This window comes from Cololabis saira, chromosome 9 (assembly GCF_033807715.1).
Source record: "Cololabis saira isolate AMF1-May2022 chromosome 9, fColSai1.1, whole genome shotgun sequence".
NCBI classification, from domain to species: Eukaryota; Metazoa; Chordata; class Actinopteri; order Beloniformes; family Belonidae; genus Cololabis; species Cololabis saira.
This window is the reverse complement of record NC_084595.1, coordinates 18,303,341-18,323,365: the sequence shown is the minus strand read 5'-3', so window position 1 is coordinate 18,323,365 and position 20,025 is coordinate 18,303,341. Positions and strand designations below refer to the sequence as shown.

The 20,025-nt window shown below is 43.1% G+C and overlaps 1 protein-coding gene across 3 annotated transcripts in view; it reads right to left on the bottom strand.

Moving 5' to 3' along the window:
- fras1 (Fraser extracellular matrix complex subunit 1) overlaps positions 1–20,025 on the bottom strand; it is a 329,177-nt gene that overhangs the window by 36,314 nt on the left and 272,838 nt on the right. For all 3 annotated transcript variants that reach the window (XM_061730659.1, XM_061730660.1, XM_061730661.1), the window contains 7 exons: positions 16,505–16,768; positions 14,094–14,282; positions 12,569–12,688; positions 10,856–11,035; positions 3,871–3,995; positions 1,004–1,144; positions 697–924 (listed from right to left, as the gene is read on the bottom strand). In XM_061730659.1, the coding sequence (XP_061586643.1) occupies positions 697–924; positions 1,004–1,144; positions 3,871–3,995; positions 10,856–11,035; positions 12,569–12,688; positions 14,094–14,282; positions 16,505–16,768 (1,247 nt within the window). The remainder of the gene's footprint in view (positions 1–696; positions 925–1,003; positions 1,145–3,870; positions 3,996–10,855; positions 11,036–12,568; positions 12,689–14,093; positions 14,283–16,504; positions 16,769–20,025) is intronic.

The window sequence follows — 20,025 nt, the reverse complement described above, 5'->3', positions numbered from 1 at the left end:
GCCCTTTCGCACTAGTCCCGCTTCACCTCGGTTCTACCCGCCACGGCCCCGTCTTGCGCTTTTGCACTAAGGGCTGAGACGGGTAGAGCCGCTCCAAGCCGATACTTTTTCTGTAACCATTCTGGCGAGGTTCTATCCGGGCTGAGCCGGGACTATTTCTGACGTCACCACCCTCCGCGCCACTGATTGGTCGGGGGGCGGGGCCGTCACCACCCTCCACGCCTCTGATTGGTCAGGGGGCCGGCAGACGTTTGAATCAGGAAGCGGGAGTCAGCGCGAGGGCGACTGGCGGCTCGCGGCGATTTTATTATAAAGCGCAAACGTCTGTTTGGTGATCCAACTCTGAGGTGCAGATGTTCATAAACCTGGGGGCTGAGGAGAGAATTAAATAAGGGATGTAGACGGGCTGTTTTTTTCTCAGCCGCTCGCGGCTCCAGCTGATTTCTCATCTGCGCCGACACAAACAAAGGTGTTGCGCAATCGAGTACGTCACAGCCGCTTCACCCCAACCCCCCCACTTCTCACCTGGCTGTGGAAAAACAAACGGGGACAAAACGGGTGGAGCTGCGACGAGCCGCGCCGCGCCGCGCCGGGCTAAGGCGGTACTAGTGCGAAAGGGCCATAACCCATCTCTGACTGGGTCCTCGCAATGATACGAAAGCAAGTCCTTGAGTAAAAAGGTAAGCGCACACCCACCTCCTTGCCGGCCTCCTCCACCATGAAGAGCAGGTTGGTGCCGTCGGCCACCGTGAAGGTGAAGCGGTCCTTGAGCGAGTTGGTGCCGTCGTGGTTGTAGCTGATGCGGTTCTGGTAGACGTCGTCCATGGTGAAGCTGCTGGTCTGCCGGTAGTGCTGCCCGTTGCCGGTGCGCTCGATGGTGCCGTGGCGAGGAGCTTGGACCACGGAGAAGACGATGGACTCCGCCTGGAAGAGTTTGGGTGGGGATCAGAAGGGAGGTGGAGGTTCTGCAGGTGTTTGCCCGACTGTGCCGGCAGCATCCTACCTCCGTGTCTGCGTCAGTGGCCTTCAGCTCAAACTCGGTGATGGTTTTCCTCACGCCCTCCTGGACCCTCATACCAGGAACTTGGAGCAGCGGCAGCGAGTCGTCCACCGGCTTGATGGTGATGTAGAAGGTCTGAGCAACCTGACAGCAGACAGTGTTTAGTTAGTCCATCCAACTATCCATCCATCCACCCATCCATCCAACTATCCATCCATCCACCCATCCATCCATCCATCCATCCATCCATCCATCCATCCATCCATCATCCATCCATCTATCCATCCATCATTCTATCCATCCATCCATCCATCCATCCATCCATCCATCCATCCATCCATCCATCCATCCATCCATCCATCCATCCATCCATCCATCCATCCATAGCTTATCCAGGGTTGGGTAGCCTAAGCAGAGAAGCCCAGACTTTCCTCTGCCACTCCGTCCAGCCTTTCTGGAGGAATCCCAAGGCGTCCCCGACCCAGAGACATCGTCCTCCCAGTGGGATGTGCCTGGAAAACCTCCGCTGGGAGGCGCCTAACGGTCCACCCTAACCAGATGCCTCCGGGCATCACATGACAACCTGGTCATTGTAGAAAGGAACTCAAGAAACATCAAGAGACGTAGCTCTTGATTTCATCTCGAGTGCTCTTACTTAGAAACATGTGGATCTTCTGTATTTACACAATGCAGCACAACAGTGCACGGCTCGGTCAGTCAGCGTGTTATGCTGCCGGCGGATAACACGGCCTCCAGCTGAGATGAAGAGTTCCAGTAAGCCCGCTTCCTTCAAACTGCAGGCCCTTGCCGGAGTATTTACACAGCAGTGATATACGAGTACACAATCATACTGTATATATCTGAGGCAGGAGACCTGCATTCGCAGGTGGAAATGTAATGGAAACATTTTCCATAATGGACATTTTAAAAGGCTAAATGAGAAAACCCAAACAGCACAAAGTGCAGTCCCAACAGCGCCGGTGTGCTGGTACAATAAATCCGCCTCACTTCGTTTTGGTTTCATTAAAAAAAGGCCGAAAATGTGTAAAGAAAGTTCCTCCTGCTTTTCCGACAGGAAGCTCAAGGAACCGCGAAGCCTGAGAGTTAATAAAAGCAGAAGTGCTGAAACGAACTTCACCGGACACAAACCCCCAGCATGAACCGCCGTCAGGTGTGGAGACCACGAGTTCACTCGGGTCCTTTGTCCTTAGTTTTGAATTAGCGACGCAGATTTATGCAAGAGGCGATCCGTGTGGACCGAACGAGCCGGAGTGCTCCGTCACCGCTGCTCTCGGAGCTCTGGAGTTGGTTGGAGTGGATAAAGATCAATCACCCACATAAAAACAGTGACAGCTGCCGTGAATTATATTGATTATCTCTTAACAAGGGAGCCTGTCACAAGATAAAAATATATCAAGCAGCAATTGAACAGGCAGTTACTGAGGCTGGAAAAGTGGGGCGCAGTCAGGATCCGAGCGGCTCTGACATACGAGGGTTCGATGGCTTGTGGGCTGGTGCCAGAACGCAGTGACTCAGCGCGGCGGTTCATTGTGAGCTACCTGCCCAGATACTGCAGACTCAGCACCCGTCACTGCAAACGGCCTCTCATGATGACTAAGAACCAGTGGCGGCTGATGCAAAGAATCTTTGGGGGACGCAATTGACCTTGGCATGCAACGGGGTGTAACGGTACACAGAAGTCACGGTTAGGTACAAACTTGGTACAATGGGGGAACAAAAAAGAAAGGTAGCAAATAATATTTTGGTCCTTTTAATTTGAAAAATGTAACCATCCAACAATGGCTTATCGGTCATAAGTTTTAGTGAAACAGTTCAGTTTTGCTGCAGTGGAAAAAGAAAAGTGACCATAAAGTAGAGGTTTATCAATTCAACAAGTCCACTGTTATTTTGTTGTTTATTTCTTCCTGGTTTGGGTTCAGTTTATTTTACACATTAGAGAGAAGTAAACATTAACATTTCCATTGTTCTGTCTGGAATTTATATTATTTGAAAAGATAACGTTCCTTTCTTTCAGATATTTGATCAACAAATATTATTTCAAAAGCAAGTGTTATTTAAACGATTTAAAACAAACTGGTTTGTTTAGTTCAGTTTGATTTTCTACAAAAGACGGGAATGAATTGTCCAATCTCATTAGATTTAAAAAACAACATACGAGTACGTCACGATACTGATCGCTGATTTGTTGCTGATAACTTTGAATGTCAGGGATGCACACGACCGCGTCCCTTTGCGAATCTAATTCAAACCAATTAAAAGATCCTCAGGTCACACGTGCTCATCAAATGTTGGAGAGCTTACACTGGATTCTGTTTGACCGGCACCCCTTAGTAGTAAATAGTAGTAGTAAATAAGATAAAATAAAAAACATTTTGGAACCAAATAAATATTTAAACAACATTTAATTGCTATTGACAATCACCCACAGCCTGAAATAACACTTTTTTTTTTTTTTTTTTAATTATATTTTTATCCCGGGTTTTTCCCCATTTTTTCCCCATTTTCATCACCCAGGGCTGCACTACCTGCTGCGCCACCGTGCCCCCCATAACACTTTCTTTTAATAATTATTTGCATTTGACATGTTTTTTTATTTTATTTTTTTTTAATTTTTCATCTCTTGATTTGAGCACCCTCTACTGACCAGCCGCCACTGCTATGAACCCTCCAGAAGGATGACAGACCATAACTGCAATCTCCTGCGGGGAGCTGATTCAGACACAGCAGGGGGATCTATGCTCCCTCTGAGCTGCCTGAGCAGTATTTGTCTCAAAGATCGGATCAGGGTTGTGCCAATGATGTCAAAACATAAAACACCACACATACATATGACCCCCCCCCCCATTCACCTCGTTTGTCCCGTCGGACACAGTGAAGGAGAACTGGTCAGCGTGCTTCTCCTCCTCGCTGCTGTGGACGTACTGGATGCTGCGTGATGCCAGGTCGGCCTGGGTGAAAGAGCTGATCCTGGTGCCTGCAGAAATAATAATAATAATTAATAATGAAAAAAAAAGACTATTGTCAAACAAAAAAGATATGAATTATGTTTTTTCAGCTTTTTGTCGCCGAATGTTCCCACGTCTGTTTGCCTCACAAGCTTTTTAACTTGTATATCAAAGCCTTCTGTGTGAGAGCGCACTCCGGGGTGATTTATGCGTTTGGCTCGAAACACTGTCAGGAAGTTGAAAAAAAAGCTGTTGATATTTAGCACCGAAGCACAAAAGTGAGGTGATGCCTGGAAGTTTTGCACGGAGGGATTTCTGCACCTGGCCCTGTTGCATATGTAGCTGTGGCGTTTCCCCGTGCCAGACTTTGTGCTCGTTATATGCAGCTGATCATGGCATGCTGCCTCACTGAGAAAATGTTTATGTATCCATTTAAAAAAGGGAAAATGCACATTAATCAACATTTCAGATTCCAATTTAGAGCCAGAGTTAATAAAAGAGCTCATTGGTGTCTGCAGCCCTTTGGCAGGTCAACGTATCAAAACTATGAACATTAAGGCCGGCTGGCTGTTCATGATTACAGCTTTGATTAAGTTTAATCCACCTCCTGAGTTTGTTTTTTTAAAAGTCCGCTAGCTGGAGCTCTTAGAAAGACTGACTCTGCCCAAATGTGCTGGATCGTGTAACCCTCTCACAGCTGTCTTTCTGCATCAGAAAAATTAAGTTATTCCAATAAAAAAAAAAATTCTATTTTACAATTTGAGGCAACCTGGAATCTCTGACCCACATTTTGCACATTTTCTCCACTTATTGTGGTGATGTAGCTTTAATAGGCAAAGACACAGATAACATGAAGCAGAAGGTGGTTTATATCATTATTTTTCCTCATTATTGTTATTTGTAAGACTTTACCGACTCCTTTTCACTCATTTCTGCTGTTTGATACTGAATAATAAAATAAAATAAAAAAGAAATACCTCATTTGAATGTAGTTAAATTAAGGTGACGTCTTGGTGAATGGGTTTAGGTATTAAAGTAGACCTGATAAACCTTTTTTTTTTCCTGAGCTAAAACATTACACCTAAAAGCCCTTAATCCATCTGAAATGAACTCCAGCTCGCCGTCTCACTTGGTGCAGTTGTGAACGTGGTAAATTCACTTGCTCTGCATGAGGACCTTGTCTCTGCGTCTCAACCAACTGCGGTGCATTCAGCTGTTCATCTCCTGCTGCAGCATTTAGGGAGACCGATGAACACAAGCATCACCCAAGAATATCACAAGTATGTGAGCTAGTCTCAGAATGTTCGTGAAATAGAGGACAAGTAAATCCCACGTCACAGGATCTCCTCCCAGGATTCACGTTTGTTCCCTCTGCAGACACATTGGAGACGATGCTCTCGTGTGTTTTTAAGTGATTCTGGCACCAAGCTGATGCTTCTTTGTCCCGTGTTGTTTTTTTTTCAGTCAATTACAGGTTCCTGCTCATCAGCTAGTCTGCTCGTCTGTGATTTTCTGCCCAAAAACAGGACACTTTATGAATTGTGACCAAACTAATTTGCCTTTTAGTCAATCTGCCCCGCTGTGCTCCTTCTGAACCAAATTGAAAGTAAAATCAAACCTTCTAACAAGGCTGCAGCCACTCGTCACGCTGCGATGCCTCCCCAGATTAAAGCTGGTAATCAGATCGGACCGGAGGAAATAAAAATAAATGATGCAGCTGCTTGTGTGGTACAGACAGATTTGCAGTTATATTTGTTATTATTAATGAAAATATTGAGCTGAATTACCACCAGATGTCCATTTTTTTCATTTCCAGCTGTGATATTTCATTTTTCAACATTTAAATTATTTAAAAAAAAAAAGAAAAAAGGATATACACTCTTGTAATCTTACTTTTTTATGTAGTAATAACTCATCTGATCTTAGGGGGTCTTATTAAAAGCAAATACAAGCCTGGATGAACACAGAAATAACACTGTATTGTCCTGCTGTGCCATTATTTATTTAACAAAAATAGAGGTAAAGATAAATTTTGTCCCGTTTCTCTTTACAACGTAAAGACAATCTTTCTCAGTGTGAAACACAACTAAAAGGTTGCATGGAAATCGCTTTACAACCCCTACAGACTAATATCTTATCCTCTTAGCATTGTGTTAACACATACATGAATACTCCAGACTAGCAAATTTAGATTAGACAAGATTAGATAATACTTTAGAAATCCCACAAAGGGTTAATTATCTTGTTACAGCAGCGAAAAGATTGAAAAAAGCTGAATTTACAACATACCCTCAACAGAAAAGATAAACTCATATTAGAACCATTTTCTCCTGTATCACATCATCTGACTCGCTCCAGGATTTCTCTAACTCTCTAACTCACATCCTCCCTGTGGTGTTTAACAGTTTTAAGTAATGTTTAACAGGACAAATGCAGAAATAATAGTGCACATGATAACAGTTGGGTCTCCTCCTTCCATCTTGGGTGTATCCGTGTCATGCAAGCGGTGAGAGGTGTTGGCTGAAATCCTCCTCTCACCCACCTCCTCACCGCCTTAAGGAAATGAATATGGAGGTATTTTGGTATTTGTCCCGAATCCACTTCATGCCGGCTAAAAACAGTAACAGTTGGTAATATTCTCTGTCATCAAATAAACCGGAGAGTCTAGTCTGCGTCTCCCTTTGTGTTAACAGGAAGTAAGACAATTATGCTGCACGGGTCGGAGTTCAAAAAGTCTGATGGCCGGATGTTTATGAATGCAGCAAAGAAAAAAACCAAAACAAAACTTTTGTTACAAATGAGGCAGAAATGTTAATCACTGATTATTATAATTTCTAGCTTTTGTGAACTAAAATGCATGTTTTAATAAAAAAAACTGGATCTGGAAAATTGAAAAAAACAACTATTTCTTTTTTCCACAGCAACATACAGTAGCTTGTTGAGCTCTGACATCTTGATCTAAGATGTCAGATCAAACACGACAGGTTGCCGCTATGACTGATCCTGTTGAGGAAGCAGATGGCTCCGCAGTCACTGGTGCCAAACCATCAGCTACACTGCAAAAACAGCCCCTAGAAATAAATGAAATGTTCCTAAATGTAGTCAAAATTGTTTTATTTTAGACTAAATATATCTTTGCCATGGGATAATTGAAACCCTTCCTTGACTGGAAATCTTAAAACTAGTAAAACAGTCGAAGCTTTTTTTTTACTTTCTTAGAAATTAGCTTTTGCAGCGTATTCTTAGTCTTCAGTGTTTAGTTTCCTTTCATTTTTTTTCCTTCTTAAATCACCTCTTCACTAATTTTCTGGCAGAGAAAATGGCTTGACATCATTTTCATAAGTACGGCAGCATCTTTACCGGATAACGTCTGAGCACTTTCATTTTGGTGGGAGAAAAAAAGGCAGTAAAACGTCTCTACAAAGTGTCAAAGAGATGTGAAACGGTGGGGAACTTCCGCCTGACTATAATCAAATGTTAATCGATTTGTTTTAAATATAAAAGCAGCTTCAGTCCTTAAAGATAGATGGAATAATCGCACATACTGACGTGACATACGCCACCTCTCGAGCAGGGAATGAGCAGGGAACGTGCTGCCTGACCTCGGTCACATGACTGGTGCAGGGATCAAGTCCGGTCCTTGAGGGCCGGCGTGCTGCACGTTTCAAATGTCTCCCTGCTTTTACTGATACAATGACGGAGTCACTAACGGACCCGTGCAGACCTGGATGACGGGCTGATCACGACCATCGATTAGAATGAGGTGTGTAAAGCCAAGTGGAGCCAAGAATACAAGTTTAAGGTCTACAAAACACAATCTTATTTAGAGTTTTGGAGTGTTTTTGCACTTTTAAGACGGTTTTAGCCCTCCACAGACGCAGGGGAGAGTCTGCTGCTTTGTTCGCCGGGTTTCTTTTGAACAATCCAATCCCACTTGAAACAGGCTTCACAACGTCAGCCAATTAGCCCCTGAAGACTTTGGCAGTCGGCGAGAAAATCCTTTCACCTCTTCTTTGTGCGAATGCCAACAAGCAAAGTCCCGCGGAGGAAGTGTCAGCCATGTGTTAGCGTGGAGTGACAGAGTCACTGAACGGTTGCAGGGTAATTATCCGGGGCTGCTTCGTGGCTCCGAGGGGAGGTAACGCTCTCACACTGGAGAGAAGTGCTCACACCCATCTAATCATCACGCCGTGGGTGTGTTGAGCGCTGCATCCATTCAAGGGGTGAGCTCTTCTCTTCCTTCTCATTTGAAAAGTCAGAAGTTAGAGGTGCACTGATTCAAAATGTCCCTGTGGTTTTACGTCTCCATCTGTTGTCTGGGTGACGGAGAAAGATGGACAAAGATGGCCAGAGCGGTGGGAGGTTCATCTCACTAGTGTTGTTTCTGGCAGCCTGTTTCAATTTTAGTTTCAGTCTAGTCTTTGGGTCAAGCTATCATTTTAGTTTTTATTTCATTTTAGTCATGTTCATACTACTTTTAGTCGTGTCAAGTTTCAGTCGACTAAAAGTCTGAGCATTTTAGTCTTATTTTAGTCAGAATTGTCCAGGACCATTTTAGTCTAGTTTTAGTCAAAGATTGTATTTAGCCAAACCCATTTTACAATTCAAACAAGGTTATCTTATTATTATATTATTGTTACCTTATAGACTCCAGAATACACTAATTTCAGATACAGAAGACTCTAATTTGAGTTTACAACATATTTATTTTTCCGCATTTCTCTTTTTCTTTTTCGATGACACGTTCGGTTTTCTTTTCCACATCTATGTAGGAAAGTGTATCCAAAGATGGTTCTTCTTCTTCTCCCAGCCCCAGAGAAGATCCCCGCGTGGCCGGCCATCGGCCCCTTTCTCTATGTAACTTTGTTATTAATTGACGTGAACCTAGAGCTCTGCGTTAACGGCATCAGCCTCTAACCTGCAGCTGCATCTTCTAGATCTGATTCCCTGCGGGCCGCGACTGGGATTGAGGACGTGACGTCACCCAGCAGCAGCGACTAAACCAGTGGAAACTACTTAAAAAATGGATATTAAAGATCTAAAAATGTAATTAACGTTATCGTCACATCACCAGCATTTTCGTTGCGTCTCGTCTCATTTTCCTCAGGTGATAAATGTTCGTTGACGACGATATTTAGTCATAATTTACGTTGACGAAAGCAACTTTAAATCTCACCTCCCTTTGTCTGAGTGTTTAAGAAGACTCTGGAGCTGTTTTTATCGACTCTTCAACTAGTGAATCAGGCTTTTCCTGCTTTGGACAAGCACACGTCCATCTGCATCAGCTTGAGAATGTGAAGATAATGATTTGTTATCCACCTTTCGGGGAACTTCTTTGTTTCCTTGTGCACATACAACTGGCTGCGTCCTGAATTACTTCTCATAACGGATCAATTTGGGTCGAAGCACAAAGCTACAGAAGAGGTTGCAGGACACAACGGTGAAAGGAAATCCTTGAATAATCTGTTTCAGATTCCACATCGATTGTCCAGTGCGTGAAGGTTCGTGCCGTTAAACAAAGGCCACGTCACCCTTTAAAATAAAAAAATGTAAATGAATAAATACCATGAGAGAAAACTATGCTATTGAAGTGCAACTTTGTCTGTTGTCTCTTTTTTTTGGTGCTGAGTGACATCACTGGAGCGGTCTCCTTGAAGCTCTTTGTCACGTCGAGTCAGACGCTCACTAACGTGCTAATGATGCTAACGTGCTAACGTGCTAATGATGAATATAAATTGGTGAGTTTGATCAACCAGAAACCCACAAAAGGACTAGCCTAGAGGTTACTTGGGCCTGGAAACCCCAGGTTCATGTCCCTGAGTTGGCAACACAACCCCTGTGGGCCCCTGAGCAAGGCACTCCTTGGTCTGTGAGTCGTGATTGGCCAACTAATCCAATCTGACTGATGAATGACTTTAGTATGCATCAACAAATGATAGCTGCTAAAAGTAGGTTTTTATGTTTGCAGATAATCTCACAAGTTTTGGAGGAGTCAGATAAATCATGCTTTACTTTTAGTTCTTTAAAAAAATGGCAGAAATATGTCTTAATAGGCGGAAATGGGCGTGGGTTGGTGGCTTTAAAGTGCAGGATGGGGCCGTGCTCGCCTCGTGCATCTGAGCATCTGAGTGGGTTACGTTGCTACAAATACCCGAGGTGTCAGAGAACAAATTCCTCGATAACGTACTGTAACAAATGCAGGAACACCTTACCACTCAATATTAGAGAATGCTCGAGCACAAATAATTTCAAAAAACAAATCACAACTTTTTTGCTAACCCAGCTTAGCAAAACTTAACAACTAATTTCCAGAACTTGTCTGCAGATCCTCATCAGATTCCTGTTTTTCTAGTAATTTAGCTTATTCTCCTTAGTTGTCCTATGTTTTACATATCTCTGTAGATATTGTTTGTTTCATTATAGAAGGACCACTCGACAAGCCCGTATGGGTTTTTTTGGGTCCTCCTGCACATTTTTTTCTGTTACATTGTATTTCTTTTTTTTGTGGTTTCCTTTTTTTTTCTACATACTGTTTGTCTGAATTTTGGCTGTTGTATACTTTTTATGTGCAAATAAACTAAACAGGTAAATAAGTTTGATGAATAATTATCTTTGTACAACCATTTCATATTCAGGATGTGCAAATGTTTACTTGAAGCGTGGCTATGATTGGAGGAACCTCAACAGGAGAAGCAGAAACGGTCACTGACGTTTCATGTGACTCTCGACTTCTTAAAGCTTTTTAAAAAGTGCCATTTATAGTGGAACTCTTCTGGACGCTGCAGAACATCTCTGCAAACTTGTTTAAAATGCTCTGTTTTGTGTTTATAGTCACGTTCCTGCATCATGTTCGACTCAGTAACTCTGTAAAGTAGATTGGGGGTCTGACCTGGGCTGGCAGCATGTTCCAGGTGACCCAGGCTGGTCTGCTTGGTGACCCGGTAGACGAGCTCGCCCGGCTCGCTGTCCTGGTCGCTGGCCGACAGCTGCAGCGTGGTCAGCTTCTTCACCGAGTTCTCGTCCAGCACCAGGCCTTTGTTTACCCCCACGGAGGGAGGGAGGCGGTCCTCTGCAGGGCAGAAGGAGGACGGTAAGTGCTCGAGAAGAAAAAAACAGCGACATCGCTCTTCATGCAGTGATTTATTCGGGAGACGTGTTCTCCACGGGCAGTTTGTGAAAACAATTCATCCAAAATGAGAGCAGAGTACTTTAAAGCCAATCCGTCATCCTGGTAATATAAATAAATGAATAAATAAAACAGGAAAAAGATGGACTGGAGCAGCGGAGGAGGAGGAAGCAAGACTGATTTAGTCAGAGAAGACAAAAGGGGCTGAAACAAGGGCATAAAACAAGCAAAGGACCAGCGGTGAATGTCGGTAAAAGACAAAATAAAGCATGTCAGGGTGTGTGGAAATGGGAAATAAGGTGGGTGAGTGGTCTAAACGACAGGAGAGATGAATAGAAGAGGAGGAAAGGCATTAGAGAGCAGTTTGGTAGGAAGAGAGATGAGACAAAAGAGGGAATATTGTGGCAGAGAACAGAGATGAAAGAATCAGGATGCTGCTCAGCCAAGAGGAACAGCCCTTGTGTCTCCAGCTGCTGCTTGTGTAACTGCTGAACAACTGGCGCGGACCGGTGCCGACCATCGTGGACCGGTGCGGACCGGCGCTTTCCTTCGAAAGAAAGTCAGCAGCTTCCTCAGGAAGAACAGAGAGGATAATAACCATCTCATGATTGGAATGATCCAATCAGAGCCGACCGTCCACTCGCTGTCCGATATATCCAACTCCTTAACAGACGACACTGCGATGGCATCATCTGCGTTATACCTGGTGCTCGCTGGCGTTTTAATGCTTTTGCACAGAACATATACCGTATTTTCTGGACTATAAGCCGCTACTTTTTTCCTAGGTTTTGAACCATACGGCTTATACAAAGGTGCGGCTATTCTGTGGATTATTCTTCCACCACTAGGGGGAGTGCTAACCGGAATTAGAATAAAAACTAAGACAAAATAAATGCAAAGAAGAATACGCTACTTCTTCTTTAGCAGATAGAAGTAGGTAGATGCAGATTTCAAACAGATAAATAGATAAATAAATATCAGTTATTTTCTCTTGGTTCAGTCCAGTTTTAATCAGCAAAGTTGCTGCCGTGTTAAAAGACACTGTTAGGAAAGGATCTATTTAGGTACAAACATGTACATCATTTACAGTTCAAAATCCTTCTGTACATGTAGTAAATATCTAATCTAACAACATAAATATCTGCGGCTTGCATATCTTTTTTTTTAAATAAAAGTGGGTGCGGCTTATATACACGTGCGGCTTATAGTCCAGAAAATACGGTAAATACGACTGAACCCGCGCTCCTGGTGCACGTAAATAAAAAGAAAGGGGCAATCAGGGTCCAGCTGAACTTACCTCTGGCCTCTGCCACAGACAGTGTGGTGACAAAAACAAACCAACCCCTCTTTGTTTTACGGTAAAGCGCAGGACAAAGGGATAAATCTGTAGTAACTGCCTTGTCTTCTCCAACAAATGAGAGATCAGGTCAGACTCATGTCGGTGCTGCAGGTAACAGAGGAGGAAGGGAACTTTACCGAGCACGCTGATGAAGAAGGACTGGTCGATCAGTTTGTTTCCCTCCGGATCCACGAGGTTGAACTTGAAAGACAGGCTGCCTCCCTTCTCCCCTTTCTCGTGGCTGAACTGCAGCAGACCTGCAAGACAAGCACTCGCCGTCAGCATCATGTTGCGTCTCAACATCATTCTTTGGTCCAAAACGTGATGGCATATGGACAAGTTTAGACAATCTGCGGTCGAAACTGCTGGAAGCCACGAGCTCATGACAGTTTCCACACTAACAACCGGGTTGAGATGTATGCAGGCTGCATGAAATCAACAGATTTACGAGCACAACTGATTTACATTCAGCAAAAAGCAATTATTGTTCAGCACCGTAAGTACAGGACATCTTTTAAGTCCTGCTGTCATGAAAGCGTTGGAAAGGAGAAACATCAGGAAATCATGAGTGAATGTGAAAATTACTGCATTGATTTTTATTGTTTTCTTCTTGTTTATTAGTACGAGGAGGAATGCTGGTTAGCGAGTAGGGCTGCAATGATTCCTCGAGTAACTCGATTACAAAAAATTAACAAGGAATTTCCTCTGCTTCGAAGCCTCGTTTAATAAATTTAAACTTCACGTTTCGCACAGGTTCTTTTTAATTTGACACAACTAACACGCATGTGTCCCTTATAAACAGTTTAGCTGCACAGACGCCGGCCGGGACAACAGTGACAGTACCAATGAGAAAACGCAGCAAAGAGAAAGTCATAAGAGGAAGAGACAGAAGATGTTGAAGGTGTGGGATTATTTTAAATTAAATTAAATAAATAAATAAATAAATAAATAAATAATAATAATAAAAAAGGCCCCGGTCCACATGGTGTAAGACTCTGGTTCCGAGACCCGGTCCACAGCCAAGCATTTCTGTTGAAATGTGTTGGTTCTGAATGTGAAGTTGCACAATGTAAAAGCAGTGTTTACGAATATTTTTTATTTTTGATAATTACAAAAAAAAATATATATTTTTTTTATGTTTCAGGAAATGTTAAGTTTAAAATAATTTATTTGAAAATTTAACAAACAGTTTACTAGTTTGCATAATATGTAAATAAATGTCAATTATTCTCATAAAAGAAACAAATTGGTTGTTTTTAATCAAGTAATCTGTCTTGTTTTCTATTGTATATTTATAATTGGGCTTTTATAAAGCAAAAGTAAGTTTTATCCGATTACTCGATTAATCGATGGAATATTTCATAGAATAATCGATCACCAAAATATTCAATAACTACAGCCCTATTAGAGACCATCGTCAAACTTTTTATGTTTGTATATAAGTAGCACAAGAACAAAGAAAATATTTGAAGATCGTGAACAAACCGGAAAAAAAAAAATGGGGAAAAAAAGGATGAAATAACCTAATCAAATTAGATAAAAAAAACATTTAATTAAAAGCATCAAAAAACAGTATTTAAATAAATAAAAAAAAAAATGTAGACGGTCACGCAGAAAAGTGAAAGATGACAACAAGAACTGGGAAAAGCCAAAAAGCGGCACCTTTGTTGACGTCCTCCTGAGTAAAGCTCTTGGCCGGACCTTTGACGGACACCTTCTCCACGCGGCTGCTCCTGCTGAGCTGCAGCTTCCCCGCCGCTGGGTCTTTGGTCAGGACGTAGCGGAGCTTCAGGCTGTCCGAGTCGATGTCGGAGGCCTTCAGATTCTGCTCTGTGATCTTAGAAGATGAGCCTGCAAACAGACCAGGGAGTTAATCTGAGTAATCCTGCTCTTTTTCTAGCGCTCAGCAATAACTTTCAATCAGTAGTAGCCGAGTATCCACAGTAGTGTTGTTTTTGTCAGCCTGTTTCAATTTTAGTTTTAGTCTAGTCTTTGGGTCAAGCTATCATTTTAGTTTTTATTAGTTTTAGTCACGTTCATTCTCCTTTTAGTCGTGTCAAGTTTCAGTCGACTAAAAGTCTGGGCATTTTAGTCTTATTTTAGTCAGAATTGTCCAGGACCATTTTAGTCTAGTTTTAGTCAAAGATTGTATTTAGTCAAACCCATTTTACAATTCAAACAAGGTTCTTATTATTATATTATTGTTCAAGAATACATTCAAGAATACATTCATTCCAGATACAGAAGACGCTCTAATTTGGGTTTACAAGATATTTATTTTTCCGCATTTCTCCCCATCTTTTTCTTTTTCGACGACACATTGGGTTTTCTTTTCCACGATCGATTACGTGGAAAAGAAAACTTTGTTTTTAATTGACGTGAACCTAGAGCTCTGCGTTAACGGCATCAGCCTCTAACATGCAGCTGCATCTTCTGGATCTGATTCCCCGCTGCAGCGACTGGGATTGAGGACGTGATGTCACCAAAGCAGCAGAACTAAACCAGAGGAAACTACTTAAAAATGGATATTAAGGATCTTTGTTAGAACATTTCGTCTTGTCTCATTTTGGTCAAGTTTTGTAATCTACATTTTAGTTTTGTTTTTAATCGTCTACGATATTGCATTATATATTTAATTATTGTTATCGTCACCAGCATTTTCGTTGCGTCTCGTCTCGTTTTCCTTAGGTGATAAAGGTTCGTTGATGACGATATTTAGTCATAATTTTCGTTGACGAAAGCAACTTTAATCCTGTCAGCTAGGGCTGGGCGATATGGCCTTTTATTAATATCTCGATATTTTTAGGCCATGTCACGATACACGATATATATCTCGATATCTTGCCTTCGCCTTGAATTAACACTTTAATGCTACAATTACACCAGTATGATGATTCTATATGTCTACATTAAAACATTCCTGTTCATACTGCATTAATATATGCTCATTTTAAACTTTCATACAAAAATGGGGAATAGGTCAAATTTACCAAAACTGTATTTATTAAACAGTTACTAAGCAGTGAGTGGCACAAACATAAAAAGTGTAATTTCAAAAGTGCACGTTGCATCTCTGACTCCCCATCTGAAGAACATCTGCTAAGAACATGTTCTGGTCCTGGTTTTACCAGGATGAGCTGCTCTGAGCAGCAGGGGCCCCTTAGAGCACCTTTATATTAAATTGTAGGTGCAGGGACTGCAATGTTTCATCCTCTCCTCCTTTACTTTGCATCACTTTCACTTATTGTTAGAAATATGACCTCATATAGTCTTGTTTGACTTTGTTTCAATGATAGTGATTAATTTCATGTGGCCACATTTAAGCAACACTAGGTGACGTTTCTCAGTTCTGGAAGAGAAAAGTCTGAATTATGGTTCCGCGTTAAATCGACGCAGAACCTACGGCGTTAGGTACGCGGCGACGCGCACCTATTCCGTAGCCTCTGCGTTGGTGTAACGCGGGACCATAAATCAACCTAAAGGCTCGGCTGCGCGTGTCACGCTGAGCGGCGAGGAGAAAACATTCCCTCCCGTCTTTACTAAGCCGGTTAGCTTTGAAAAGAGTCCGCCGCGCGTAGCAACCGCGCAGATGAGCTCACGGCGCAAACAGGCCGAGTTAAGTTAAAGTTAAAGCGGAGAAGTGAGCGGCGGTCCCGGACCGCAGCGCTGACAGCAGCAGCTGGTCGGGGGCCAATGATAATGCACACACGACAGCACGTGACTGACATGTGTAACAGGGTGCGCTTGTTTTATGTCTCAGAGAAGGAGAGACGAGACGAGAGAGCGAGAAAAGTCTGTCATTTAATGCCCGCGACTAAAAGCAAAATGCATGAAAATTTATACTCGAATATGCACGATAGAGTCATTTTGTACATCGCACAGAGTAGAAGCCGAGATACATCGGCTATCCTCGATATATCGCCCAGCCCTACTGTCAGCCTGTCAATCTAACATCTCAAACACAATTTAGAGGAGCCAGTCGTTCCTCGGGGCTTGTTAAGACAATCTGAAGCTTCACAACTTGTAAACATGTGGCGAGACGTCTGATGGAAGTCGTCTTTATCCTCCCTCACCTGCCGGGAGCTGCAGGCCTCTGTTGACGGGCATCCGAGGTCCCTCGCTCTTCCGCACGTCCATGGTGAACTCGAGCCGACCCGTACGGGTGTAGCTGCCGTCGGTGAGCCTGAAGCCCATTTCGTCAGATCCACCGTTCACAGTGTCCGGCATGTAGACGAGCAGCCGATCCAGGACGTCCTGGTAGGTGAAGGTGGAGCCCTGCGTGAGGACTCGGCCCTTCTCCAGTGGCTGAGAGTAGAACTGCCGTCTGCGCACTTTTCCTAAAGGAAAGGGGGAGAAACAAAGAACCTCTGACATCAAGATGGCGCAGATGTGTTCACCAACGGCACCTGAAGAAGGAGAAACGTCTTCAAAAGCACCAAAGTTCATCCACTCTGCGTCATCTGTGTTTCTCCAGTGACCCAGCAGGGAAGAAGCTTCTTTCCTATTTTTCACGGTCGTGGTAAATCTGGGGTCAGTTGAAAAGTGAAAAAGAGGGAGACTCACCCTCTTACAACGACATTAAACAGCATTTTTATGTTAAAATATCAGTTTCAACTGCATTTGAGGGCCTATTTGATCATTGTTCCTGTAGTGTCCTGTCCATATTATCAAGAAAAACCAGCTAAAGCAACTCTAGACCACCATACAGGTTTGTTTCTTGTTATTGTTTATCACTTTACTGGGGTAAATGAGTAAGATAGTTCGCATGGCAGAAGCGAGCAGGAGACCCAAAGAAAGTAAGAAGAGAAAGGCAGTGACCAAGCAACGCTGGGTCGTAACAAAGGCTCAACCTCCACACCTACCAGGGGACGACCCGCCCGAAAAGGTTCCTTGGTGTCACTTTAAAAAGCGTTTGACCCCCATAGGAGCATAAATGACCTCAAGGCTCAAAAAGCATCAATTACTTTCATGAAGTTGGAACAAGTCGTTGAGACACCTGTCACCTCTTCAGTGAATTTCCCCATTGAGGGAGAAATAAAGGATAATCTTATCTTATCTGAAAGACATCCTGTGATTAAATAGACATGATGCCGAGTGGATGAGTCTCTGGGGAGATGTTTCAGGCCCTGAGCAGATCCAGAGAGGTCATGTCTCTCCTCTGGACCCGGGAAAGCCTTACTGGAGCAGTTTGGGAAGCCTGAACCCGCTTAGTGGAAGTTATTCTCAAAAAGATTGAAGGTATCACTCCCTCCTGCAGAGTCATGTTTTCCAATGATGATAAAACTTCAAAAGCAGCTCTTTCAACACATTGCCGGCTCGTCTCTGCTGCCCGTTTGGGGTTAGTTTGTGCAGAAAACGCTCCGACAACACAAGTAAGGAGTCTGAGTGAGAGCCGGAGCGTATCAGGATCCCGACAGCTTTATTAGGGTGGAGAAGCGTTCTCCCTATGAATCTCCACGTGTCCTCAAGGGGGTGCGAGGACAACGCAGAGGCGTCCTGTTAAAAAGTCGAGCTGCCAGAGATTCATCTTCCAGCATGAAATCACTCAGTTTCCCGCTCCGTGCCATCAGCTGCACACTCCAGTGGTTTTATGGAAGCAGCGCGCTTTGCTTCGCCGGTTGTTTTATGGTGCTTTTACAGCGGGTAGACTGGGGGGGGGGGGTCTATTGTGAAGAATGCCCAGAGCAGGTGAGGACACATAAAGAGTTCAACGGGATGAAAAAAGATGTTAAGCAAACAGCAAATTTGAGCTTTGGGGGGAGTTTTTGCTGAATTTGCTCGACATCATCGTGGGTTGTAGTCAAAGAACCTGGAACAGCATTCTCATGAAGCTGCTGATTGAAAAACAACCTCAAGAATGAATTAAAGAGACTCTTCTCAGCTGGAGGCAAAACAGAAGAAGAAGTCCCCACCGTTTAGTAGGCTTTATAGAAGTTTAAAGATGTCGTCTTGTTGTGGTGTTTGGTGCCAGAATCGTAGAAATATTGCTAATGGCATTAGATTAAAATTCTATCAAATACCAGCGCCAACCATCCAACAACTAAAAAGAAGAAAACATTGGTTAAAGGCGAAGCTGTTTTGCCTGCAGCTATGCCCCTCCCACGAAATTATGTCATAATGTTTACTTAAAAAAAGGGGTGTGTGAAGAGTGGAAATGTCTTGTAATACCACTTTGCCCCTCTAGAAGTGCACGTTTTTGTGCCTCTTCCGAGCGCCAACCGTCTAGCTTCAGCGTTGAGGCTCGTGGAGTTAAAATTCGTTGCAGGACAGGAGCTGGGAGCCATAGCTAACTTTGATTGACATACGATGGGCATGTTCTCGAGCAACATGGATGCATCCCGTATGAAGGAAAACGGGTTTCAAATCCGCTCTTCACAAACCGATGTGTCACAAACCGATGGGTCACATGACCTAACGCTCCACCCATGGTTTCAAATGGTTTTACCCGAGCAGCTGTTGTGTGAAATGCTGCCCCATGTGGTCAGAGTGGTGTTGCTGCATAGAGCGTCTTTAAATAAGCCATCAAATCTGCTCACGACACAGTTTATATAATAATAATATAATATATAATAAACCCAACATCCCAAATATGAGGCACCAAACTCCTTAAATGTGTGCGGTCCTTCTGGGACATTTCTGCCATGTGACACATCACTTATCCTTCCTCTCAAATGGACTTTCTCCACCCAATCCCCGATGCTGTTCGCTTCGTTTAAATTGGCTGGGATGATAGATTGCTGAATAAGGGAAAAAAAAAGAAAAAGATGTCAAGCTATTTCTATTAGTCCACCGGGCTTCAGCATCCAAGACAGAAAACTCAATTTGCGACAGTGAAATGCCATCAGGGAAAAAAAAGAAAAAAAGGTGTTTGGAGGTCAGTTGATGTGCGTGTGTGCTGATGCGTAGAGAGCCGTGAGTGTGGGAGGAGTGAGAGCAGCACAGCAGCGGCGTGTTCGTCTTGTTTTAAGGTGTCTGGCTGCCGCAAGTGATGTTAATGTTAATATCTTGACAAGTGTGTGTGTGCTCGTGTCTGTCCCAGTCATAATAATACATCTACTGTACATCACCAGTGTTTGTCGTTTCTTTATGTATGTAAATATGCACAAGAAGCTGTTTTTAAGCTGTATTCTAACTTACCGTATCTGATCATGGATTTATTTTTTTTTATTTCTCAGTAATTTTAGGGTAATAATCTAATTTCAGATTCAGATTCAGATTCAGACGACTTTATTAATCCCTTTGTGAGGTTCCCTTGGGGAAACTGACATCTCCATCTCACTCACTCAGCACTGTCATACAAATAAAAAACTCCAAAAACCAGATAAAGATAAAAAGATAAAAATAAAGATAAAAAAAAGAGTAATTTTCAATCACTCTTCACTGTGGTGTGGGGTTATTTAACTCCATATGCATTTTTATTACTCCTCAATCTTCACATCAGTGTTTTTTTCTGGGAATTAAAAAAAAAACAGTAATATTTCACAAAAAGATAATGAACTTGTGAATCAGCTCCTGGGAAATGGTGGTCATTGACCTCTGAGAAATCTCTCGGACGTGGCCGGCTCCACGAAACATCTCCATGAAACAGAAGTGA